At 38.4% G+C, this 26,389-nt stretch overlaps 1 protein-coding gene across 1 annotated transcript; it reads right to left on the bottom strand.

The window, feature by feature from the left end:
• Nucleotides 1–464: 464 nt before the first annotated feature.
• Nucleotides 465–26,034, bottom strand: IL2RB (interleukin 2 receptor subunit beta). The gene is made up of 10 exons (XM_070947693.1): nucleotides 25,966–26,034; nucleotides 22,482–22,566; nucleotides 20,904–21,018; nucleotides 18,873–18,936; nucleotides 16,670–16,775; nucleotides 11,438–11,583; nucleotides 9,226–9,400; nucleotides 6,998–7,100; nucleotides 4,080–4,164; nucleotides 465–1,205 (listed from the first exon to the last, which is right to left on the bottom strand). The coding sequence occupies exons 2-10, from the start codon at nucleotides 22,546–22,548 to the stop codon at nucleotides 465–467; spliced, it is 1,602 nt and encodes a 533-aa protein (XP_070803794.1). The 5' UTR covers nucleotides 22,549–22,566; nucleotides 25,966–26,034.
• Nucleotides 26,035–26,389: the final 355 nt, after the last annotated feature.

The raw sequence follows: 26,389 nt of genomic DNA, 5'->3' as shown, positions 1-26,389 counted from the left end.
TATAGCATAACATCTGCACAGTGCTTAGATGTTAGTTGGCTGTCCCAGCTTCGTGGCAGCCATCATAGACTGCATCTTCTCACCGTGGCATAGAGGGACAAAAGCCCCAGGGTTCAGCAGGAGAGTTGCAATCTTTCCTGCGACCTCTCAGAGCATCCCTCCTTAGCTTTGCCACCTCTACAAGGCGGTTTTGTGTCCTTTCGGAGCCCACAAAAAGGGAGAAGCCAGCACAGGAATGTAGAGGTCCGTTTCTTGTGACAGGTGGTTCTGTGACATCGGCTGGAAGTCAGCCAGCCAGGTTTCTCTGAATGACATTCCTATAAAGTATAAAATCTTCTATCCATTCTTTTATTAGAAATCATGTCAAAAGAATGGAGATCTATTTCTGCTTCCTTGACTGGAACAAGTGAATGATATATATAAAGAAACTATATTGCTCTCAAAAGAGGCTTCCCATCATGGCCTTAGACAGAATGATGACTGTAATGTCTCTGAAGATCCCGCAAGGACAGATAGGCTTCTGAAGAACTGGGGATCTGGCTAGAGGATGCAGTTCTGCAGATATTATTGGATTGGCCTTGATTTGAAAACATGAACCTGTTATTTCCCATAACATTGTTAGATAAGTCTTCATTTCTGAGTAATTCTCTTCCATCAGTATTGCGGCTAGATGATTTTGGCTCACTTGAATCATCTATGGAATACTGCTCAGGGGATTTTGAAGACAAGACAAGAGGAATTCTCTCTTCTGTGTTCTCATTCTGTTCTACCGGTGATGCTATTGGGAAGTCACTCCCTGATGGAAGACTGCCTCTTGAATAATCTTGAAGAAAAGCATCGTTTTCCTGGTTACTCATGATGTTGATAGAAGATGAGACATTGTGACTTGCTTCATGGAGCTCTTTGTGGAAATAGGAATTACTATCATTACGAGTCTGAGCATCATAAGTAAAATACACCTTGCAGGAATCAACCTCAAGGGAATCAAGATGCTGGAAAAAGAAATAGCCACGGTTTGTAAAGCAGCTGCCTGAGGACTGTCCACTGGTCTCTGTTATGTTCTCAATATTTGTGAAGCATTCCTTAGGAGGGAGAAGGTAGGACTTCTTGCTGCAACTTTGAATTATCTCTAACATAGAGACATTGGGAGCTTCAGCTGTAATATGGAAGGAAGTAATGGATGCTGGGGAGGACAACCACTTCTGCTGGTTGGAAAAGTACAGAAAGGGGGATTAGTATTCAAAATAAACTGCAGTGCAGACTTCATACCTTAACATATAGATGTTCAAGAAATTTTGTCCTATTTCCACAAGCAATTGACCTGTAACCTATCTGTCTGGTATATTTCATAGATAATAACATCATGTACCATATTCCCTAGAGCAGGGCTGTCAAACTCGCAACCCATGGGCCGGATGCATCATGCGCTGGCCATGCCCAAACCCGGTTTACAAAGGGGAAAAAGTCCCAATACATCACGTGATGCCGCCATGATGATGTGAGTTTGACACCCATCCCCCAAAGCAATCTATTCCAGCCTAGTGTCTTCCAGATATTTTGACCCCAACTAGCATGGTCATAACTAGAAGATACTGGAATGGAGAAGAGTAAACTAGCACAACTTTGTATTTGAAATTTAAGTTTAAGTTTGCTGCAAGAAACTGTTCAAGTGACCATTAAGGAAATGCATAGGAATTAAGAATAAGAAGGAATTCAAAGTGGCTGGACTTAGATCGCTTGAAAGTGTGAAGGGACTTGTGACTTATAACATATTTGACCCTTCCCTCGGGCTCAGCCTTGTCATCTCCTACAATCTCTTTCTTCTAAAAGTGAAGTGACTTCACTCCCCTCTACAGGCTCTTTGACACTTCTAAAAGTCATATTCTGAAAGCCAGTTAATAACTGACAGAGGCTAAGAGGTGATGGGAAATTCTTAATAACTTTTTCCTAAATCAAATGGCACTTCCTTTATTACACTAAGGCAGATAAAAGCAAGCATTTTTACCCTCACTGTGAATGGATGTTCTTACTGTGGTAACTGCTATATAGGGCATAAACTTTATTCTTCTCTCTTCTCATTGACATCTATACATAGGATGCTCCCTAGAGCTTTAAAGTTTCCTAAACCTTAAACCAAACTAAAATATATGAATTAAATGAATTGCAAAAAAGGGGTAGCTGATAATTTTGGGCATGTTTAACACACAACTGACCAGATGTGCATTTTTAAATAAATATGCAGAACAGCCTTTAATTAGGTTGCTCACATTTATTCTGCAAGTATAGGTAGATATCTTAATATACCCCCATTACCCTTTCATTTTGTGTACATGCAAAGGAACACATTGTGAAATTAACTTCTAATCTGTTTAGAAAAATAAAAACTGTTTGTGATGCAGATGTATTACATAATGATGACATTTTAAAAAATCACCTTTTAGAATGTCTATGCATTCTAACCAGTGGTGGGTTGCTACAGGTTCGGTCCAGATCTTGCAAACTGGTAGTAACGGTGGTGGGAAGCTCCACCCATCCTCCCGGACGTCATCACGGATGCTCTGCACATACGCAGAAGCACCGTGTGCAAGCAAAGTGTGCGCACACACATGTGCGCTCCTGTTGCAAACCGGTAGCAAAGGTAACTGGAACCCACCCCTGATTCTAACAGCTACCTTAGGGCCTTTAACTTTATTGAAGTGAGGATGGTGGTTTACCTTATTCTTCATCTAAGTCAGGGGTGTCAAACTCGCGGGCCACTGGCCGGATGTGTTACGTGCTGGCCATGCCAACTCTTGTTTTAGCAAAGGGGGAAAAAGCCACGATATGTCACGTGACGCCGCCATGACGACGCAAGTTTGACACCCCTGATCTAAGCGCTAAATGTTATTTGTATAGTGTTGTTGGCAAGGAGGGGAGGCAATTTTCCTTTTTTTTTGTTTCAGTTTTGTGTCAGAAGAAAAAAGCAAACGTTAAACATTTCCTATTACTCTGATAAAAACTAAAAACAGGAGCATTGGCTTCCCAGGTTAGTTTATTTTTGTTATATTTTTTCAGCCAAACATGTGGTTTGACCTAAATTTCGAAAGTGAAGTTTTGAATATTATATATCATTTTGGTTGCTTTGATTTTATCAGACAGTTGACCTTTGTCATCTATTACAGATTATCATTACTCTAGTGGTAGTGACATAAGTGCAACTTTAATTGACACTATAGGCTCTATGTAAAGTGTTCCTGCAGAATGTTTTGATTCTGTACTATTTAAAGCTAGAAACTACACTTAAAAATAAAGCATGTCCATATATGACTGGGAAAGGCGGGGGGGAAAGGAAGGACTAGAGAAAGCTGATTCTCCTGAATTTATTAATTGCATTGCTAATTTGCTAATATGATAGGTTGATATTGAAGATGTATTTTGATCTAAATACATACACCGAAATAAAATATAGGGATGTATGAGAATTATATACAACCCATTTCAAAGTATTCCAACAGTTTGGAGAAGCCCAAAATATATAGAAATACGGATATTTCAGAATTGTACAATTAATTCAACACCATTGATAAAGTAGCATATCCTACTAGATACAAGAATACATACAATGTGGGTAAATAATTATTTAGTCTTTCTTTTTTTGATAAGCATATATACAATTTTAATAACATCAGTAATACTGGTAAAACTAAATAAGACAATTGCCTACTGCTAAACAAATGTCAACATTCAGTTAGTAAACAAACAGATTTGTTTAGTAGGGCTACACTGATTTCACCAAGAATCAATGATTACAGTGTACTGTAATCTCTGATGAGTAATTTAAGGAAAATCGTTTTTGTGCAATTATTTAAAGACATAATTATGTTAATTCTCCATTTATTTGGTAGTAATAAATATTACTTACTAACAGTAGTATTGTTAAATTTCACCTTAGCTTAATTATTTAATCCTGCATCCAGATGTTACTCTATGTGCAGTGAGAAACATGCATCAGGTTAACTATAGCCTACTTTCTTTTTTCCAGATAGCAGTCATGTCCTAGGCTACATATCCATCAATTTCTAAGCCCCCCGCCTCCATACCTGGATATCTCCTCCATGGATACCAGTGAGAGATGGAAAGAACTCAGCTGGATCTGGCAAGTTGATTTTAAACTTCTTTCTAAGGCTAAAACAAGTACATATTGGAAGAGAATAAAAAATACTATAAGTAAGAGTTTGGAGAACAGTCACAAGCGAGCACAGAAACAGCAGATTTGGATCAAAACAGTAAATTTCTCTATTTATTTTTGCATCTTTTCCAGAATGCTTTAGAGTAGGGGTGTCAAACTCGTGGCCCACTGGCCGGATGCGTCATGTGCTGGCCACACCCATCCCCGGTTTAGCGAAGGAGAAAAAAGTTGTGATACATCATGTAATGACAACGTGTCATCACAAGTTTGACACCCCTGCTTTAGAGGTTGGGTGTTGGTATTTTTGTGGTTATCCTGTTACAATTTTTTTTTACAATGTTGTTCTGGTTTCTAGACTGAAACTGGCCATATTTCCTGATAGTGGATATCATGGAAGGAGTGATTTCACAGAGGAAGGCAATATAGAATTGGCACTAACTGATTTCCAATGGAACACCCTCTTTTCCTTTTAGAAATTCACAATAATGAGAAATTACAAATCCTGCATTGCAAGATTTCAGAACTTCAGAAAAGTGAATTATATTTTCATTAGAAAAAAGTTAAATGCAAACTATATTCAGAATTAAAAGATGTAATCAAGTGGAACAAAGGAAAAAATGTTGCAGCACTTACTTTTTCACAAAAAGTGAAGGGAAGATAAAATATCTAAATTTTCCCAATATTTATTATTATTTTAAGAAACAACTGACCATATTTGCTAGTACAGTTCTAGACTACAATTTCCTAAGTATGTTGATTAGGGATGATAGGACCTGGACTCCAAAATATATGAAGGGCATCAAATAAAGGTTGGTACATAGGTGATGATCACTCATCTTTACACTCATACTTTGATCTTATTTATCCCATATGTTGCCAAAACTTTCTTCTGTTTCAAATAGCAAAAAAACATTTAAGTGATATGATTTCATGCAATTGAACAGATATGATGATAGAGAACACGTTTTTTAAAATTCCTTAATGGAGCTGTCCCCTATATAACTCACTCCATAAACATTGGGCTATATCAACCACTTTAGAATGTCCATCGTAATAATCAACCTGGGTTTCTATGTAATTAATTCTACATGACCACGGACATTTGAACCAGGTTTATTTATTTATTTATTTATTTATTTATTTATTTATTTATTTATTTATTTATTTATTTTATTTCTATACCGCCCTTCTCCCGCAGGACTCAGGGCGGTGCACAGCCAAAATAAAACATTGTATACAAAATTTAAAAAACAATTTAAAAACAATTAAATAATTGTGGCCCAAATAATTTAAAACAACCCAAATTAAAACCGAATCAATTAAAACTGAGAGGACGGGATCAAGCCAGCCCAGCTAGATGGAATAAGTGTGTTTTTAGGGCCTGACGAAAAGTCCGGGGGTCTGATATCGTGCGTAACTCAGGGGGTAGGTCGTTCCAGAGGGCTGGTGCCACCACAGAGAAGGCTCTCCCCCTGGGGGTTGCCAGCCGGCACTGTCTGGCCGACAGCACCCTGAGGAGGCCCTCTCTGTGCGAGCGAACCGGCCGGTGGGAGGCTATTGGCGGCAGAAGGTGGTCTTGCAAATACCCTGGCCCTAAGCCATGGAGCGCTTTAAAGGTGATCACCAACACCTTGAAGCGCACCCGGAAGACCACAGGAAGCCAGTGCAGCTCGCGCAGGAGAGGTGACACATGGGAGCGCCCCGTCGCTCCCATAATCCCCCGCGCGGCCGCATTCTGGACCAACTGCAGCCTCTGGGTGCACCCCAAGGGGAGCCCCATGTAGAGAGCATTGCAGTAGTCCAGGCGGGAAGTGACGAGTGCTTGAGTGACCGTGCGTAGGGAGTCCCGATCCAGAAAGGGACGCAATTGGCGTATCAGGCGAACATGATAGAAAGCCCCCCTGGCCACGGCCGTCATATGCTCTTCTAAAGACAGCCGTGCATCCAGGAGGACACCTAAGTTGCGAGCCCTCTCCGTGGGGGCCAATGATTCGCCCCCAATAGCCAGCGATGGCACCAGCTGGCTATATCGGGACGCCGGAAGCCACAGCCACTCAGTCTTGGAAGGGTTGAGTCGGAGCCTGTTTCTCCCCATCCAGGCCCGCACGGCCTCCAGGCACTGGGACATCACTTCAAGGGCATCGTTGGGGTGGCCTGGGGTGGAGATGTACAGCTGAGTGTCATCAGCTGTTTAAGATCTTTTAGGTTTCTTCAAAGGTGGGTTCTTCTGTGTAGTGCTTTCTGAAATGTTCATATAGTCACACAAACTAATGTGATCATATTGTCAATCAAAGTGTTACAGAGAATAGTCTCTGAGGAAATCCCTATGCTGCTGTAAACATAAAAAAAAGTATGTGCTGAGCATGCAGGGCATTTTTGATTCAAATAAAAGAATGGCCAAGCGCCCCTGCCTGTAGGTATATATAGAGCTGTGGTGGCGCAGTGGTTAGAATGCAGTACTGCAGGCGACTTCTGCTGACTGCCAGCTGTCAGCAGTTCAGCACTTCGAGTCTCACCGGCTCAAGGTTAACTCAGCTTTCCATCCTTCCAAGGTTGGTAAAATGAGGACCCAGATTGTTGGGGACAATATGCTGACTCTGTAAAATCACTTAGAGAGGGCTGTGAAGCACTGTGAAGTCTAAGTGCTATTGCTATTTTCAAAAATAAATAAAACTTTTCTGTCTTTAAATGGACCTCTTAATTTATGTATAAATACATCTTATCAATTTGAAAGTTTGCCAAAGTAGAAATCTACATTAGTGGACCAGGGCACAAAACTCTTAATAAAACTAGCAAGAGGACAAAAGTAAATTTTTAGCTCACTTTTACCATTTTGATGCTGGAAATAAAAACACCAAGAAAATGATGAAGATGGAAATGAAACTCCCCACAACAGCTACAATAATTCGAAGGTGTGCACTTTGTGGTGATGCTACAAAAACAACCAGAAACAAATAAGTAGAAATTAGCTGTTGATTGAAGATAAGAAGCTCTTATCTGAATATAGAGGGAGACTCCTTATGCAAAGCAAAACGGGTTCAGGGGTGTACAGCTCAATACAACACTGCAGATTTGAGATTTTGTTTAATGAATAAGAGGAAGATAACTTTTGTATTGCTTTTGTAATTATTTTCTAATTATTCTGGTCTTGCTTTTCCTTCAAGTAGTAGAGGATACAATGTTCCTTTCTACCATTTACATCCCTATAGGAGGTAAGTGTTGTCTGCTCCAAACCATCCTATGAAGTTCAGAGTTGATCGAAGTTCTGAACTGGTCTCCTTGATCCTATTTTGGTATACAGCAGCCCTCCCTAATGTGCATCATGATCCTTGCAGAAAACTCATTCGTTCCTATCAGGTTCTTTGTTGTTTTTGAGATTAACCACCTCCGCAATAAAAATCCGTATGAGATGTGGTAAAGGGAAACGCTAATCTTCAGCACAATCTTTATTTCTAAGAATACTTGCCAAACCCTTCTTTAAAAAATTAAAATGATGATTGGCTACTAGCCAACCTGCTTTTCATGTTCTATGTTTTGACTGGATTTGTGTTGTATTTATTTTATAACAATCATTATTGTCTCCTTCCTTGTGCATTTATAGGTGCTAATTTATTGAGCATGAGGAACCTATATTCTATCTCTGACTTGCAATAGTTTTGTGAACTAGTTACTTGTCTTTGATATTATCAGTCTGTATCTAAAGTAAGTGTTGGAGCATAGCATTCTGAAGTCAAAGAACTGAGTTGGAATTCTGAATCCATCTGTACCCAGAGGCACCCATGGGAAACAGGAAACCAGAAAAATCAAGATGACACCACAACTGGATTACCAAGGTTCTACTTTTGTTATGTTTGTCACAGTTTTTGCCAGCCTCACTTTTTATCTCCCCTGTTGACATCCTTCATTGCACTAGCTTTAGGGTAAAAATAGCAGCTATTGTGTGAAAAAGTGGAATCCACATAGAAGCTAGTATTTATTCATTAGATTTATATCCCACTATTCCTTCAGAGTTTAATTTTTGTCCACATAAACAATTCTATAGGCTTTGTTGAACTAAGAGATAGACACTGGCTCAATATTGTCAGTGACCTTCCATGTCTGAAGAAAGATTCAAACTTGTTTGTCCTAGTTCAATCCTAACCCAACACATAACCATTATATCACACTTGCTTTTATAAATTCCAGATGTATGCTGAAGCCCCAAAAGTTGGGAACCCAAATAACATCCTGGAAAAATATACTGATTAAAAATTCCTCATGAGACCTTTTGCATCCTGAAGCAAAAGACTTGAATCTAATCTTTCACACATCTGACATTTAGCAGTCTTTGAATGCAAAAGTTTAAAAGAGGCTCATTAACTTCTATCAATGGGCTCAACTACTCTTTTTTCCAGCTCAGGCTGAAGCCTGAAAAAAACTGGCTGTTTTAATTAACAGCAGAGAGGTGCTGTGCGTGTGTAATCCAGTTAGAAGCACTTCCTAATTCAGATTTTAATTTTAGTTTGTTTTGTTTAATGGAAGTGTTTTTAGAGACGTTTCTTTAAAATAATGTTCACTGCTTTGTTTTATATGCTAGGATTGTAAACCATCTAGAATCATATAGAAGATGGCACTATATCAATATTATAATAAATACATTTTATTACATGAACATGTAATAAATACATGTTCATTCCTAATAAAAAGGATTGTGAGCATGGCCTAAAAATTTCAAATGTATAAATGCAATATTTTAAGAAAATTAGGCTTTTGAGTAAACATCTTCAAAAGTAGCCAGGCAAGAAATTGTCCCTAATTTTGCATCTATGAGATGCAGGTGCTTTAGAATCTGCCCATTCAACATGTTGTACATTAATTTGTAGATTTGTTTGTTTGCCTGAAACTTCCTCCCACATCTTAACTCATATGCGCATCACCAGATTTCTTATTTAAAATTCTTTTAAGGTCAAGTATTATTGTTAAATATCATTCTTGAGTTTTCTACTTATGATGTTCTTGGACTTATCATCTCAACATGTTCTCTAGAGATGACCCAAGCCTTCTATTATGCACCTTACCTTCAAGATCTGTCCTCCATCTTAAAGGAGGCGTGCTCCATCTGCTCCATACGCTGTTGTAGTATTCAGATTGTTTTACTTTGACACGAATGGCTGCCTCAAACATTGTGTCAGGAGAAAGGTTCTCCATTACTAGCCATTTCTGATCCTGAATTATGGGCAGGATTGTGTCATTCTGCAAAATGGAATCAAAAGCAATGATATTTGAGTTGTGTGTAGTTGTAGTATATATAACATTTGTATATTTCCCACCAAATTATGATGGAGAATTCATAGCCCTATAGCTATAGGTCTTAAGGCTTAAAATATGTCCCTCCCATCTTTAAATACTCCAGCTTTGGCCATTCTAATGATACTACTGCAATACTAGTTATAGATTCTATATACTAGCTATGTGTTGTGACCCTGATTCCCAAGCCTGTCCTAACAGAGGAAGAGAACTCAGAAGGTGATGGGGAAGAACTGATAAGGCCTCCCTCTCCAGGACCCTCCTCTCTGGCAATGCCTCAGGTTCCATCCAAAGGCCAAGAGGAACAGCCTGGGATATGCCAGGAGGAAAGCATATCGGAACAACAACAGATAGGAAGTGAGGATGATGAATCCTGGCTTGATCCCAGGCAGCGTCGGAGGGAGAAGCGTGCACAGCAACGAAAGAGGCGTGGGAGGGCCAGAGATTGAGCTGAGTCACTGAGCCACACCCCACAAGGAATAAAAGTGGGTGTGATTGCTCTTCAGGCTCTGTGACGGTCAAAGTTAAAAAATCTGAGAGTCACATCGCATTACCTGAAATCTGACTTGTGCATATTTGGATTGGACCTTGGCTAACTCTTGCTTCATGGATTAATTTTTGCTACTGAACCGGACTGAGGATAAACTCTCTCTTGCTTACTGTGAGTGAAAACTGACTTGGCAGGCATTTTGCAGTTTACTGCCAAAACTCTTATCTGCAAGGGTTTCTAGTCTGATTGCTTAATAAAATCTTGGCAGGCGTGCCTGGTTGTGTGTTTGCCTATGTGGGGAAGGGGGACAGAACACTATGACTCCAAGGAGCACTAAGGTTTTATTCAGAGATCTCCCCATTGCCCCATTTCATCTTCCTGACACCCTTGCAAATTAAGATGAGCTACATCACCCTGAAAGATTTGAACTGGTGATCAGTGGCATTTGGGGTGGCAATTTTCCTTATTGATAGGCCCCAGTTTGTGCGAGTTGGAAGAAAAGTTTTCAACTCCATCTCCTTGAGTTCAGGTTCTCCACAGGGCTGTGTCTTGAGTCTGCTACTGTTCACTTTGATGGCCCATGACCCATGGCCCTCGTTAGTGAAGTGTGCAAACCAGCATCTGCATTTCCTGTGTCGGATGAGGAGGGCACATCTTTCTCCTTCTGTCCTGGCCACTTTTTATAGAGGCACAATTGAGAGCATTTAACAAACTGCATCACTGTTTTGTTTGGTGGCAGCAGTGCCTCAGATAGAAAGTCCATACAGAGAGTGGTAAGGACAGCTGAAAAGATTATAGGAAGCTCGCTTCCTGTTATTGCTTATAAGCTCTATGTGCTTAAAGCTCAAAGCATTGTTAGAGACCCCACACACCCACTTTATGGTCTGTTTCTGTTGCTCTCCTCTGGGAGGAGGTTTTGAAATATTTCTAGCAGGACTACCAGATTCTGTAACAGCTTTGTTCCCTATGCCATCCGTCTGGTAAACTCGCAGGATTCGTTTTTCTTGCCGTGTACATCTATACATCTAAACTAGACTGTGTTGTTTCATTGTGTCATATAAGATATTTGGATATATGCATAATTTTGTATTTATTTATTTTGTCATGTTTTCGTAGTATATATTGGAGGTGATGACCCTTTGAGAGCTGTGTGTAACAAAATTTCATTTTAATATATGCCGATTAGTGTACATTCAAAGTGACAATAAAGTTATTCTAAGTCTAAGTCTAATTGTGATTTATTCATCAAAGCATGGTTAAGCATACAGTGGCTTAGACTGGTATGTGAAGCAAGCCAAAAATTTGGGCTGCAGCCGATTGTTATCAAGCTTCAAGAATAGCTGATATTTCTTCTATGCATTTGTACTTCTACTGTATTGTATTGTTTTGTTTTCCTACGCCATATTGCTTATAATCCAAAGCAGAGTTGCAGAATAAAAAATGACCAGGGGTTTCAAAGTTGTTGCCTTCCACAAATAAATATTCCTGCTTACCTCACCAGAAGAAGTTGCTCTATACCGTATTTCATATTCCAGTTTTTCGCTTAGGTAGTGGGAGACAACACAAAGTGTCCACGTTAAATTGTAGGAAGGCTTGTGGGCATTTTCCAGTTGAAAGTTGCAAGGAGGCTGAAGCTGGACTAATTTTGAAAGCAAAAAAGAAATTTCTTAGTAGTTATACTATATATTTTAAATCTTGTGGCTATCATAAACTTCAGTAAGAATATAATTATTTTCTGACCAGTTCCCCCGTTTCTGTGTAAAGCTGGCCACAAAGCAGCAGTCCAACAGCAAGAGAGGTAATTGTCCTAACTACCTAATAATCCTAATTGTTCTCCAATCTACTACAATTATCATCATTAGACAAAGAACGAGTTTGAGTTAGAACACTTTGATGGGCAAAGAAGTTTTATCCAGTCAAGAAGCAGAACTGAAATAATACTGCACAATCGGGAATCAAGAGATACTTCCAGTGGTTTATGGAGCCTCTGTGTTGCAACTTGCTGGGGGCATAGTCACAACAGTTGCAAGGAGATGGGAAGGAATGTGTTCATGCTACCCCCTTCTCTAACTCACACCAGTTGTTGCTGGAGGTATCTGAGGAGAAATATTTTTGTGAGTAAAGAAGCCTTGCCACATCAAATGCAATCAAAGCGGGGAAACATTTAATGTGTATGTGCACATGTGTGTGACAGGGATTCCCTTTGGAGCTATTGCTTCTATAGACCCAGCCACAACAGCTGCAATAAGAGAACTAGGAAGAGAGGGCTATTTTTAATCCACACACCCCTTCTCTCTAATTTAGAGCTGGAAGCATTTGGAAGTGCATTTTCTTTGGCGGGCCCTGTCCATTCAAGATGTCAAATTGTGTAGTGTTTGCTACTTCCTAAAAAAATTACTCATACATCACATTTTCATGCTATCTAATCTCATGATTCTTGGCAGGAAACAACGATGCAAACTATAGAAAGGCAGTAAATGAAATAAAAGCTTGAACGAGGAAAAACAGGCTCCAGCTCAGCCCTATCAAAACTAAGTGTAGCCCTAAGTCACTGGAACTGTAGAGACCTCAAATATGATTCTGAGTAGGCTTTCACCATCTCACTCAAATTCGTTGTACAATTTTGGAGTCCTTCTGGCCTCACAGTTCTTGTTTGAAGAATGTGACCAAAGGCACCATTGCATGTGTATCAGTTGCACCTGTTCCTGGACCTTCTCATAGACACTTATACGTTAGTCATCTCTTGATTGGATTATTGCAATGTGTTCTACATCAAGTTGTCCTGAAAGACCATCTGGAAGTTCAGTTGCAATGGTGGGGCTTGTTATGTTTATGTAAGTCCTCTACTCCATGAGCTGCACTAGGTATCTATAGGTTCCCAGGTGCAACTCAGAGTGCTGATTATCACTTATGAAACCCACAGTGGCACACTTTGGAATCATGGTTCCCCCAATATACAGTTGGCTTCAAGCTTGCAGTTCTTTAGAAAGGCAGTTAAAGATTTTATTCTTTCCATGCATGCTTGGGTTAGAATTGAGTTCCCAACTGCTGAAATACAGTATATACTAGTTCTGACTGTGATTTAATTGTTTTAGTCAGCTAGGGTGTGTTGTTTTCCTATGGATCTTTGTTTAACAATGTTTTTGCCACCCAAAGACATACTGTTTCAATTAGATCATTTAAATATTCTAAATAATGAAATAAAACCAGATGTAGGAAGAATATGTGATGATCCACCTATACAACTGGGCAACAAAAGTCTGCGTGAAAACCAAACCAACTAGCCTCTTAAATGCTAGAAGAGCCAAACATATCACTTGGCTCATAGTGTTTCCTGACTGTAAAGACTACCAGAAAGAAGGCTTGCTTTCCAGTCCATGCATCCTCCACCCCCAACTTCACACCATGATGGTGTGCTGAGCAGGTTGTCTTTGGATATTCTCAGGACAGGCAGACTTACTTTGGATTAGGTGGTCTTTTAAGCATCATGGGTAGTATAGCACATTTTGCTGGAGATAAAGCCATATTGGAATAGGGTATTGAGATAAATAAACTTCTGATTAAAAGGAGCGTCCCTGAAGAAAGGGGGACATGAAAACTGCCTCCCCAAAGAATAAATGCTGTTAACACATTCAGGCATCCCCTGGGCAACAGCTTATTGTTGGCTTTCAATCCAGAAGCAGAGGTGGTATTCACTTACCTTCCCTACCGGTTCGCAAATGTGCACGTGCCCATCTTCCGCACATGCGCAAGTCCTTCTGCGCATGTGCAGAGCCTCAAAAATGTGGGAAAATGGGACATCATGATGTCCACATGGGTGGGTGGCGCATCCCGCAGTCGCCCCTATCGGTTCACCCGAACCAGATAGAACTGGCTGAATACCACCACTGTCCAGAAGTATCCCAAACATAGCAAAGTCCTCATTCTCACCTGTGACACTATGTGTATCTCAAAAAGGACCTTTTCAGGTCCACAGATGACTATTATTTCAGTAAACATTGAGAGTTTGTCTATATATAAGGAAGAACTATTGCGGGACTTGTGCCAAAAATATAACTGTGATGTCCAGTGTATACAGCAGATTCACAGAGACAACCATCAGAGACCTAAAATACAGAGCATGTGGTTTGTAGCAGAGAGGTTCCACCAATGGTGCAGTTTTTGTGAAGTCCACAACAATATCAGAAATAAATAACATAGAAGTAATAACTGTAGAGCTGAGAAAATATATGGTTACTTCAGTGTATAAACCACCACTAAACGAGATCAAGGGTGATGAATTTAATACATTTATTAAGGATAAAATAAAATTTGTCACTGGAGACTTTAATTGTCACAGCAGCATCTGGGGGTAACCCGATGATGACAGAAATGGGGAGGCTGTGATATAGTGGGCAGATTTGAACAACCTGGCTCTTTTTACATGACGACAGATTATCAGCTTCATTTAACAGTGGAACGTAGCACAAGGGATACAATCATTACTAATCTGGTATAAATCAGCACATGCTGGGAAAGTAGATGTTGTTTTGAATGAAGCTAGAAGAATTATTACCAGATGCCTTAAATCTACCCCTCTAGATAAGATCTACCACCTAGCCGACATTGCCCAGCCTGCTGTTCACAGAGAAACAGCAGCATACAGACAGAAGCTCAAATCATCACTTATCTCAACAACTCCCTCTCTATGGCCTACAACCAGCTCATCAGAGATTAAAATTCAGGAAAAGCTTTCTTAGGTTAATGGAAGACTTTGAAGAATTTTAAAGCAGAGTGGACTATGGAAAGCTACAAAGAACCAATACTAAATGGAAACAATGCTTGAGCTGCACCTGGGTCTGATGAAATCTGGGAAGTATGGAAATTGTTGAATAGACTGTGCATGGGTACCACAAGATCCAGAGGCACTCTGAACAAATGGGGGCTATTAGGTGGCTTCTGCTCTTTGTGATTGTGATGACATGCAGACGATAACACACATCCCAATCAGTATATATTTGAGGACTTCGTGGCAGTGCGACAGAACACAATTAATGTTTGTGGTTTCTGGACAGGATCTGCTTAATTCGTACATATTTTGATCTTGAATTCTATATTTTAAATTTATGTCATATGGTATGCTTTATTTTAATTGTGATGCTTCTGACACGAATAAACAAACTTCTAATTTTATTTATGGTCATTATGATGAGTAGACCTCAAAGATAAGTACAGTGGGAGACAATAGAGTTTGAAATTAGAAGATAAGAGATAAGTTGAACTTGTTCCTGGTCTTAATACGATGAGAAGTGATTGTACAATCCCTACACTATTATCTTGATGCCAAGTCAGTTAAAAACAAATTTATCTCATATTAAAGGAAGAACTACATTTGACAAGTTTTACTGAAATTTGGGTAGTCAGTTAGTAAGCTGACTTTGATCTAACCATGAGTGAATCAAGTATTTTCCTTTGATAAAGTGCAACTTTCCTACCTTGGCATCTTCTCATTATGTTGCAACTATAACTCTCACGTTTCCACTCTCATGGCTTTTAACCATGTTGGCTGGGTTTTTGAAGGAGCTTTAAGTGCAATATATCTGAAGGACCTCAGAATTGGAAGGTTATATAATGCCTATATAACTGGTATTCCTTCATGGAAAAAATAGTGGTGGTCTCAAGTCCTTTCCAGAATATGGGACACAACCAGGGGTGGCCTGCTGGGGGTTCGCAGGGGTTCAGGAGAACCTCTAACTAAGATTTTGTGCAGTTCAGAGAACCCCCAAATCCCATTTCTGGCTGGCAGTGCCCCACCCACCCCACCCCTTCCCTCCCAGGAGTCCCCACACAGTCCGTTTTGGATGCAGTTAAGTGCAGGGCTTGGGGAGGGTGAAAAACGGGCCTACTGGAAGTTCGGGAAGGCCAGAAACAGGCGCCTTTCTGGCCTCCAGAGGGCCTCCAGTCCTGGGGAGGCCTTTTCTGTCTTCCCGGAGCCTCGAAGAAAGACTCCAGAGCCCGGGGAGGGCAAAAAGCCCCCCCCCCACCATGGTGCAGAAGGCCAAGTAGGCCATGCCCACCATGGCTACGCCCACCCAGCAACCGGGCAGAGAACCCCTTGCTAAAATTTTTGAAGCCCACCCCTGGACACAACAATATTTATGCTGAGTCTGCTCTGATTCAGCATAAAATTCACAGTCCTCATTATTTCATCTCATCAGCGATCCTGGCTGAAATATTTCATTCACATGCATACATAAGGTCAGATGACATGGGAAGGTTCTTGATACATGATACATTCTGAATATTTTGAGCTGTGGGTTTGGATAAGTGTTTCAGTTGCTTTGAGAAGCTGCAAGCATTCATTATAGTACTGAATTATGACCTACTTGTGTTGTGATTGTTGCTACTTTTTTCCCCTTCTTCACATCATTATTCATTATTTCAGTCCAAAGCTATCATTATCCTTGAGTTTCCACTACCGATTTAACAAAGACTGTATTTAATTGGTTGAATGTCTCTCATTAATAGCTAAAATAAAAGATAACAGCTGTTGCCTATATGTCACAATGACTGTTACACTTTTTCTCTGGGCTGAACCTAATTTCCATTGCATAGTGCTATTTTGGCTACATGAAATATAGCACATGGAATCATAGGAATGGCAAATAGGAAAGTATATCATACAATCTAGTGAACTAGCACATGGCAAAGTATCAAATATCTCAAACCAGACATTTTCAACTTACTGTTCTGAAATGGTTTTATTGTGAGATTATGAACCTCTATCCACTTCTCCCCAGTATAGCAAGACACAACGAAGAGAATAGTGTCTACAATAGTCAAGCCGTAATCCTAAAATCAAATATAGCACTGTTAATTAAGAACAGAACCAGTTATTCTATCACAGATGTTGTTGCAAAGAACAGTACATAAAATGAAAGTATGTCAGATGATGTTCTGTAAGCTCATGATAGGTATGGCTATTAAATGTTCTTAATTAAAATTGGAGATTTACTGTTCAGTTATATAATTTGTAAGGAAACTTTCACACAGACGTACTGTAGTACTACAGCAGGTCATCTTCACAATGTTATTTTGGGATGCATTTCTGAGTTGTAGCATATGTATGATTGTGTGTTGTGTATCGTGATACATTCTTCACAATCTCAAAAAAGTGTCTTTAAATAACTTTAATTAATGTTCCTAGAGCTGGCTTTTATTTCTTTGTAATTTCTTTGATATTGTTATTACAAGATTTGGTTTTTCTTTGTAGTCTTACATTAATCTATTCTACAGGGACTTTTTGAAGAAGATTTGAAAAGTGTAGTTGGTTCAGAATACTGATCCAGATTTCTGTTGAAAGTTAGGTGACACTCCTATTTTTTTAGCATTTTAATTTAATGAAGTTCAGCCTTTAAGAGCTTCTGGTTTATTTAGGTTGGAAATGTAACCAGTTTCTTTTAAAGTCCTAAGTATGTTTTACCCAGGAAGCTTCAAATTGTGTCTATCTGTTCAATTATTCCTGAGACTCAAGGCCAATATAGGTACGGTATCTAAATTGAGATTCTCAATAGAAGAGGATGCAATTCAGAGGTGAGGCTTTCTTCTCAGTTATGAAAGTATGCTAGCCTGGCTCTCCATTCCATCTCTTATTCCTAATGTGGAATTAGGCTGGTCTTCATAAGAGAGAAAGGATCTTCTTTGTAATGGCATCATGGTCCTGAACCAATTTCCTTTTCCTGGAACTGTATTTTAACTTCATTTTTTAAAAAAGAATTGTGAAGATAAATTTTTACAACTCTTGATTTTGATAATATAGAATAGAATAGAATAGAATAGAATAGAATAGAATAGAATAGAATAGAATAGAATAGAATAGAATAGAATAGAATTCTTTATTGGCCCAAGTGTGATTGGACACACAAGGAATTTGTCTTTGGTGCATATGCTCTCAGTGTACATAAAAAGAAAAGATACACTCGTCAAGAATCATAAGGTACAACACTTAATGATGGTCATAGGGTACAAATAAGCAATCAAATCATACTAGGAAACAATGTAAATCGTAAGAATACAAGCAACAAAGTTACAGTCATACAGTCATAAGTGGGAGGAGATGGGTGATAGGAACGATGAGAAGATTAATGGTAATAGTGATGCAGACTTAGTGAATAGTTTGACAGTGTTGAGGGAATTATTTGTTTAGCAGAGTGATGGCGTTCGGGAAAAAACTGTACTTGTGTCTAGTCGTTTTGTTGTGCAGTGCTTTATAGCATTGCTTTGAGGGTAGGAGTTGAAACAATTTATGTCCAGGATGCAAGGGATCTGTAAATATTTCCACAGCCCTCTTTTGGATATTTTGTGTCATATTTTTTGTTATAACTTTCTATTCATTTTTTCCTCTAATTAATGTTTTGTGGAAATTTGGTAATAATTGTTTTTTTTTAATGATGGAGAGATGGTGTTTGCATATTTACTTGTACATTCAATTTGAATTCAATTTCTATTGAAATAAGTAAATAAAATCACTCCACAACTGTTAAATCAGTTTTAACTGTTATACTGTATATATCCTTAGAAGTTTGGTGGCTTTGGTGATAGTTGACCTATTCTTTTTTTCCCCTCTGCCAAAGTAAAGGGAATGGATCAAAGCAATATAGAGAAGAATGAGTGGTATATAATAACTAAGTCTTCACATACTGATATCAGTGAACAAGTCAAATTATTACTGAAACAGAAACTTCAGCCTTATATTTTGAAATGAGGCAATTTTAATATGCTGAAATATGCAGCCAAAGGACAAAGAACTTTTTGGTGTTGGAGGATTAATCACTTTGTAGCTGTAAGCGTGCTTCATCAAATATTGTTTTTTCAAACATCATATACTGAAAACAATTTTTGTAAAAAGATTGTTCACATTAACCAGGATTTTGTGAAAGGATTACTTACCTCAAGAATCAGTTTATAGCTCCTTATGCTCGTGCCATTCATTTGACATGTCTTAGGTGGTTTCCTACAAGGAAGACTTTGTCATTAGGCACACAAATTTCTAAATTTTACACATAAACAATTTATTCACACAATGCAAGATAGCCGTTGTAGGATCAGATAACTCACATGCAGGAATAGGTTATTAATTTAATATCACTGCTAGAATTATTCTCTAGCCAGGCCCAATTTGGAATATTGATGCTTATGTGTATAAAACTAACATAAATTCAGAATGAAATAGATAAAAGAGAAATTTCCCAATATCTCTAAATCTATATTTTAAGATTAACTGAGGAGATCTTGCCTTTTGGTCCTATGGTGTGATAGCTTGAAACTGAACTTTATTAGAAGCAGCATTCCAACTATGGATTTTGGAAGAAATATGCTGGAAAAATATTTGTACACAAATTTTGGAAGTGAAATCCGACTACAGGACTACTATTTTTGAAATAGTATTTTTTGTGTTTTAATTCTGGTATAGTAGGGCGTCATTTGTATTATATACATCCTGGATTCTTTGAAAGGAAAGGCAGCATCTGAGCAGAATACATAATAAAGCATGCTTCCAATTCTTTTCAGATAAATCATGTTCAGGTGCCAGTCTGCTATTCCCATTTTAGATACTCCGGATGAATAAATTTACTTTTGAACAACAGCAAATTATAGAACCAAATCAAAATTTTAATAGATACATTTCAACTGACAAATTTTAATGCATAAATTTAAATATTTTATAAAACTAATAGGCTGGCTGCAGCCAACTCGCCACGGCCAACTCGCCACGGGACAATTCAACAAATACAAAAGTTAAATTAATTTTGCTGGAACCATGGCCAATAATAATAAAAGAAAGAAAGTCAATCAGAAATACAAGAGCTACAAAACTTTTGACAAAAACATGGTCACCAATAATAAAAGTAACTGAATGAAACAATACAGCGTTGAATTGTCCTGCGGCATTTGAATTGTCCTGTAGTGAGTTGGCTGTGGCAAGTTGTCCCATGGCGATTTGGCTATGATAAGTTGATCACAGCAAGTTGGCTGTGGTGAGTAGACCATGGTGAATTGTCTTAGACCAGTGTTTCTCAACCTTGGTAGCTTGAAGATGGGTGGACTTCAACTCCCAGAATCCCCCAGCCAGCGCTGCTGGCTGGGGGATTCTGGGAGTTGAAGTCCACCCATCTTCAAGCTACCAAGGTTGAGAAACACTGTCTTAGACCCTTCTATTAGGGGTCCAGAAAGGTTTGAAAACCTGGCTTTGGTCCCAGGCCTGGGTTTGATGCTGATGATTTGTTTAAGGCCTCTGTTTTGTTTTGCTGATTATGTGATTTATTAGATTTATTAGATTATGTGATTTATTATATTATTTTAGTTTGGACTAACTGATTTTATATTTTTGGGTTTTTCCCCCCTAGTTTGTACACATTGCAAAATCCATTGGAGTTGGGCAGCTAATACATCTAGATAAATAATAAAATAACAGCCAACATGGGGAAACTTGCCATGGTTGAGAAACCCTGTTTACAGATTGCAATAGTATCAATTGTGTTACAAGTTAACTTGTTAAACTTTTAACTGAAGAGTGACTTAACCAAAAATTAAGAATACTAAAAAAAAATTGAGCTTGATTATTTTGATGAAGACTATATATGAAAAAAGTTTTACTATCAACTCCAAAATTGGTGTTGATCTCTTGGAGTGGTTACTATCCACATTTTGAGAATCTCAGGGACTAATACAATTCTTATAAGACAGAAGTTGTAAATTATTAAGGTGCAGGGATGTAAGTATTCAAAGTCAATATTTTCCTAAGAGTGTTGAAGACAATGAGCTTGGTGGCTTTATAGAAGTCATTGGAAACCAATATTCTACATATTTCTTTGACAAGAGATTAGAAACCTTTTTTTTTCTATTGATGAATGACTTGAATAGACCTAAGACAAGGCAAACTGGCTTTTATCTTCTAGATGCATTTTACTGATTACTTACTCATATTTGACCGAAGCAGTGAGTTGGCATTGCCCTTTCATAGCATTTTTCACAGGGATCCAGGTGCAAATGACTGTCTCAAATGAGTCATATAAACAATCCAGATTTGAAGATTCTGTTAGTAGAGAGGTGAAAATCTGTTGTGTCATTTCATTCTGTGTTATGTGAAACTCACTGCACCAGGCAGATCTGCTGAGCAGGCAAAAGAAGGCTTATTCCTCCCTCCCCCTTTCCCCCCCTCTTTTTAGTAGATGAGCAGATTTCATTATTGGAAAAGATATTATGGATATGGCCAGCCATTGGGCAACACTTTGGTTAAGAAAGAAATATTCATTATATCATGGGGTTTAACCAATGATGGGTAAACAACTATGTCGCCCTTTACTGTTTTCCTTATAAACTGGTCTGTTGATTTCAATAACAAATTATATAAAATGCTTCTGACATTTAGCCTGCTTTTTCTCATGGAAACCTCACACCCAAGTTAGCTCCTGCTTCTACTCCTTCTGGCCCTTCTGTCAGCGTTCCAGTCTAATATGGCTTCCAAAGCTGACACCTTCCTTGTCATATGTAAATTATTAACTTCCCCTTCTCTTACTGACTTACTTGAACCATATTTTCCTAATTTGGGTTTGGGTCAGAAAACAGTGGGATAGTTCTGCTTATTTACAAAAACCAATGTGGGATAAAGCCTTTCCCACCCATCAATCCATTCAATTCAGCCACTTCCCCACTATCCCTTGAGCCCTTTTCTTCTCTTCCTTTCATATCACACTGAACAAGAAGAAAGAGTTGACTATATTCAAAATAAGTATCATACAAAAAAATATCAAATAGCTTATGAATGAATGTTAAGTATTAGAAGTATTTTGTTATCTATAGCGGAGTTAAGGTTTCAGGGGGGGAGTTAGCAGTCCGAGGATAAGTAGGTTAATCTATTTTATGATTGTTAAATGAAACACTTTGTATTTTGCTCTGGGAAGTCTGGGGGGGGAGGGTGGGATGAGGGGAGGGAAAGGGTGGGGGGAATATGAGGGAGGAAAATTTTTGTTTTTTGTAAAACTTTTCAATAAAAAATTAGAAGAAGAAGAAAGAGTTGAGGTTCAATATCTTGGCACCTTCCAAAGCAAGGGCCCCACTACCCACCATGATAGTTAGTAAACCCAGTTATACATCACCCTGTTGCTTTGTGGGGCCCTGTAAGTGAACAGTTAAAAGGAGAAGGTGAAAGAAACATCAGCTTTTACTCATTTTGCTACCTTCTTTTAAGTCTGAATCATAAGGAAAAGGCAAGCGAATGGATGAAAATATTACCATCAAGCAACAAGTGAAGAGGATCACTGATTGCATCTTTACTCAGGGATCTCTTTACAAACATGCAGATGGCTGAGCATTGGGTTTAGGAGATCTCTTTGGTGATCCATTGCATCTACATTATATATATACCATGGTTTTTGGTTGTATTTTGCACTGGAAAATTGGGATCTCAGGGGCACAACTTGAAAACTACTAGATTAGTGTTTGTCCTTGACATAGTTCTAGTGTTCATTCTGAAATATAAACAGAAATCAGACTTACTCTGCCTGGCTCCTGATGCTTGGAAGAATGAAATAATGTAGATGGGAATGAGCAGGCGGCTCTCCATAACCAGAGATTTGAAAGGCTGGGGGAAATAAAAGAAGCAATCTCAATGAACCTCACCTGCAAAGGTATGCATATTTCAATTCACTCACTCTCCCACTCAACCATTCCCTCATTAATTTATTCTCTGGACACATCTCACAGAATTTGCAATTTGATTTCATTAGTGAGGCCATTCTGTCCAATCCGTTTTATATCTCAACAACTTTGGATAATATCAACATGGATAAATTACTGGATTTTCTTCATGAGGAGGGAGGGAGGTTTATTGTGGTACAATAGTTCTGCTCCTACTTGCAGGAATTGTATAAAAAGGTATTAATGTCTGAATTCTGGCAACTATGCTGTTGTATACCATAAGGCTATTTTGTCCTGAGTGCTATTTTTTTGTATCTGTATGAAGCTGCTGAGGTAGTTATCAATCATTTTTGGGAAAGGAATCATCAATATGTTTGCTCTACTCATGTCTATTTTTTTTTTTACAATATCTAAATCACCCTCTGATTGAATTGATGGAGAAAATATAAGTCAATTAATTGATACTTAATGTTAAGAAAGTGGAGAATGTGTAAATAGAAGTGAAAACCTTGCTTATTCTCAGTGGGTCACTCTGTCTTGGAAATGCTAGATAGAAGATATCTGTGAATGTAAACAATATAATTGGATGTCTAAGTGATCTTTGAGGTGAGAAACACCTAAAAGAAGCTCAGCTAAAATGTTTCTTAAACAAAGACTGCTAAGCTATTATTGTCCATACATTAATATTGCTCAGATTATTGTGATATGTGTTGTATGGGACTAGCTTTATACTTGGTTTGGAAACTGAACTGGTATATGTACATCCACGAAAGCAGCTTCATTGCTATAATTAGTTACCTAATCAGGTTAATAATTTTACATGTGATATATAAGGCATTTTTATTTATTCGTTTATTTGTATCCCACCTTTATTATTTTTACAAACAACTCATATCCAACACACCTTCCTCCTTCTATTTTCCCCACAACAATGCAATGAGATGAGTTGGGCTGAGAGAAAGCAACTGGTTGAAGGTCACCCAGCTGCCTTTCATGGCTAAGGTGGGGCTAGAATTGATGGTCTCCTGCTTTCTAGTCTGATGCTTGAACCACCAGTAGACCAAACTGGCTCTTATAGACCTCAATTATTGAGATTTTCAGGAGAAATCCAACTATGTGTGCCCGGAACCACAAAATTCCATATTGCAGTTTCTACACGGAGGCTTTCTCTGTAATGATGGCTGTTTTCTGGAATGTTCTGTCTAGTGAACAGCATTATGCACTTCCTGTTACATTCTTCTTAAGATTTACAGTTCACCTAGGCCAGGGGTGGGCAACTGGCCCTTTTACAACCTGTGGGCTTCAATTTCCAGAATTCCTGAGATAGCCTGTCTCAGAAATTCTGGAAGTTGAAGTCCACAGGTTGTAAAAGGGCCACAGTTGCCTACCCCTGACCTAGGCCTTTTTACATGAATGTGGGATAAAAGGTTTTTCTTTTGCTAGCCTTTGTTTTCATTTCCCAGGGTTTCTTTCTCTTGCCTATTTTTTTTAAACCAACCGTTTTATCATGCATTTATATTTTATAATATCTGAGATTCATTTATATAGGAAGTAGCATAAAATATAATAATATCAATGACATGGTTCCTAAGAACCATCGATGTAACTGGAAACCTTAACAGGATACCCCTAGACCTCAAAATACCATACATTTGTGCCTGCTGAGAAACAAGCACCCTGCTATGTCTGATTTTTAATTAGAATTAACATTATTTTAACATAAGCACTAATTGGGAAGCTGACATGCTGCCAAACAAAACACCAGACTTCAAGATCAACTTTATTTCTAAGAATGTTTCCAGGCACTACATGATCTATGCAATCATTTCCCATGGGCTCATTAGCATGGTTGGAAAATAAAATTGCAGCCTAATTCTTCTGCTTAGAAATTAAGAATGCGTGGGGCAACACTGAGCCAAAAGAGGAGCCTATTTTAGAAAACAGTTTTGGAAGGCTAAAGGGGAGATGGAGAGCCTGCTCATCAGTTTACTTACTAGTGAGTTCTTGTTTTGTGAATGGCCATGCCCACCATGGTGGCTGTTTTGTATATGGACAAGTCTTCAATGGCAGCCATTTTAGAAGTGGATCCAAATTGTTGTCAAAATTCCAAATGGGTTTATGTGTTTGCTGCACAAAATGTATAAAACTTCTTAGTCTCCACGATCTGGCAGTGTAAAAATGTATTCCTAGCCAAAAATACATCAGGGGACTTGGCCGTAAAGTGTCATGAAGTGTCCTTTTCAGACATTTTTTCCTGATCAGGAACAGCTTAAAAGATGCTACTCATTGACTATGCAAATGTTCATTGTATTTCATTTCCTGAGTACATTTTCAGTCATTATTCTAATCACCCTGACATTTACACTTGAAGTGGAAAGTTTCTCAAAATGAATTATTCTTTAAGTAGAAGCTATCTCAAAATGAATGGATTCTACACACCACTCAGTTTTCTTTAGGCAGTTGAGTATTTTCTTTTGAAACCTAAGATTTCCTCAGAGCTGTTTCTTTGTCTTCATCAACAACATATACATAAGGAAACAAAGCAACAGATAACAGGATTCTAGAATTAAGAAGCAGCAGTTGATTCTCTTTTATGAATGTTAAGAGTAAAATAATTTCAGGATATTTTTTTTAAAGCAAATTTATCAAATATCAGATTTTGATATTTTGATATAAATATCAAAACTATATGCTAAATATGATTTTAAAAAAGGTCTACCCAATTCACTATATTGACCTCAGAAGTCACCAGTCAAAATAACCTTTTTGAATTTTTGCCCTGCCCCCCCAAAATGCTGTTTGTTGGAAAGAGCATATAGAGAATTTAAAAAAAAAGAACCATGAGAGAACAATTTTCAACAAAAAAAAAAAGAGGAAGAACATTAAAATAAAATGGAGAACATCCAGAACATCAAACCATAAGAATATCCCTTTGGGATCAAGCCAGTACTAACTTTATTGAGTATTTTGTTTCTCATAATTACCAAGCAGATGTCTCTGGTTTGCTCACAAACAGAAGGTGAAGATATATGTCTCTCTTGCTGTTGTTCCCCTACAAGTGGCATTTGGGGATACATTGCTGTCAGCCATGGGGTAGTCAAAACTAATATCCCTTGATAACACCTCTTTTCTCCAGGAATTTACTTAATTCCCTTAAAAGCCATTCAGGAGAGTGACCTGCTATTAAGGAGAATTAATAAATTCCAATTCTTAATCCTGTTTCTTTGAGAACTTTGAGGGAAGGATGAAATTGCAAGATGAGATCCAAGAAATCTGCCAGATTAAAAGTTTGCTTTAAGACATCCTCTCTTAAACTACCCCATTTAATGCATGCATCCATTACCTGGTTTTATGATAATCCTCTTCTAGTCTCATGAGTCGGGTTGGAAGCGCAGTGCTGTTGATCCTGGTTTTTGGTGTGACATCCCAATAACAATTGCAGCTGCTGGATTATTAACCTACCTATGTGCTACCATCGAAAAGAAGAACGTTCTGATGATAATACATATTCTCAACCTTTACCTTCACACAGGAAGCATTAGAATGAGACGAACCCCGAAGTATACATTACAGTCAAAAAGCCCGAGGCCACAACATAGACCACTTCCGGATTTGTAAAGTGAGAAAATAGAGGTCTGATATGAAAGCAAAATTCAAGATGAAAGCCTATAGAGATTCTCTTGTTTTTTCTTTGAAGACATTTCACTTCTCATCCAAGCTTCTTCAGCTCTGACTGGATGGTGGAGAAAAGAAGGATTTATATTCCT

Source organism: Pituophis catenifer, unplaced genomic scaffold (genome assembly GCF_029215685.1).
Source record: "Pituophis catenifer annectens isolate HBS135680 unplaced genomic scaffold, rPitCat1.0.hap2 SCAF_7, whole genome shotgun sequence".
Classification (NCBI taxonomy): domain Eukaryota; kingdom Metazoa; phylum Chordata; class Lepidosauria; order Squamata; family Colubridae; genus Pituophis; species Pituophis catenifer.
Note: the sequence above shows the minus strand (reverse complement) of the source record. Positions and strands in the feature narration are given on the sequence as shown.

Excerpts from the sequence above, each read along its gene's own strand:
- IL2RB (XM_070947693.1), bottom strand. The coding sequence starts at position 22,548 with ATGGAGAGCCGCCTGCTCATTCCCATCTACATTATTTCATTCTTCCAA. Across the intron at positions 4,165-6,997 it reads TTATTTCCAGCATCAAAATG|CCTTAGAAAGAAGTTTAAAA; the intron begins GTAAAAGTGAGC and ends TACTTGTTTTAG. Across the intron at positions 1,206-4,079 it reads TCCATGGAGGAGATATCCAG|CAGAAGTGGTTGTCCTCCCC; the intron begins GTATGGAGGCGG and ends TTTTCCAACCAG.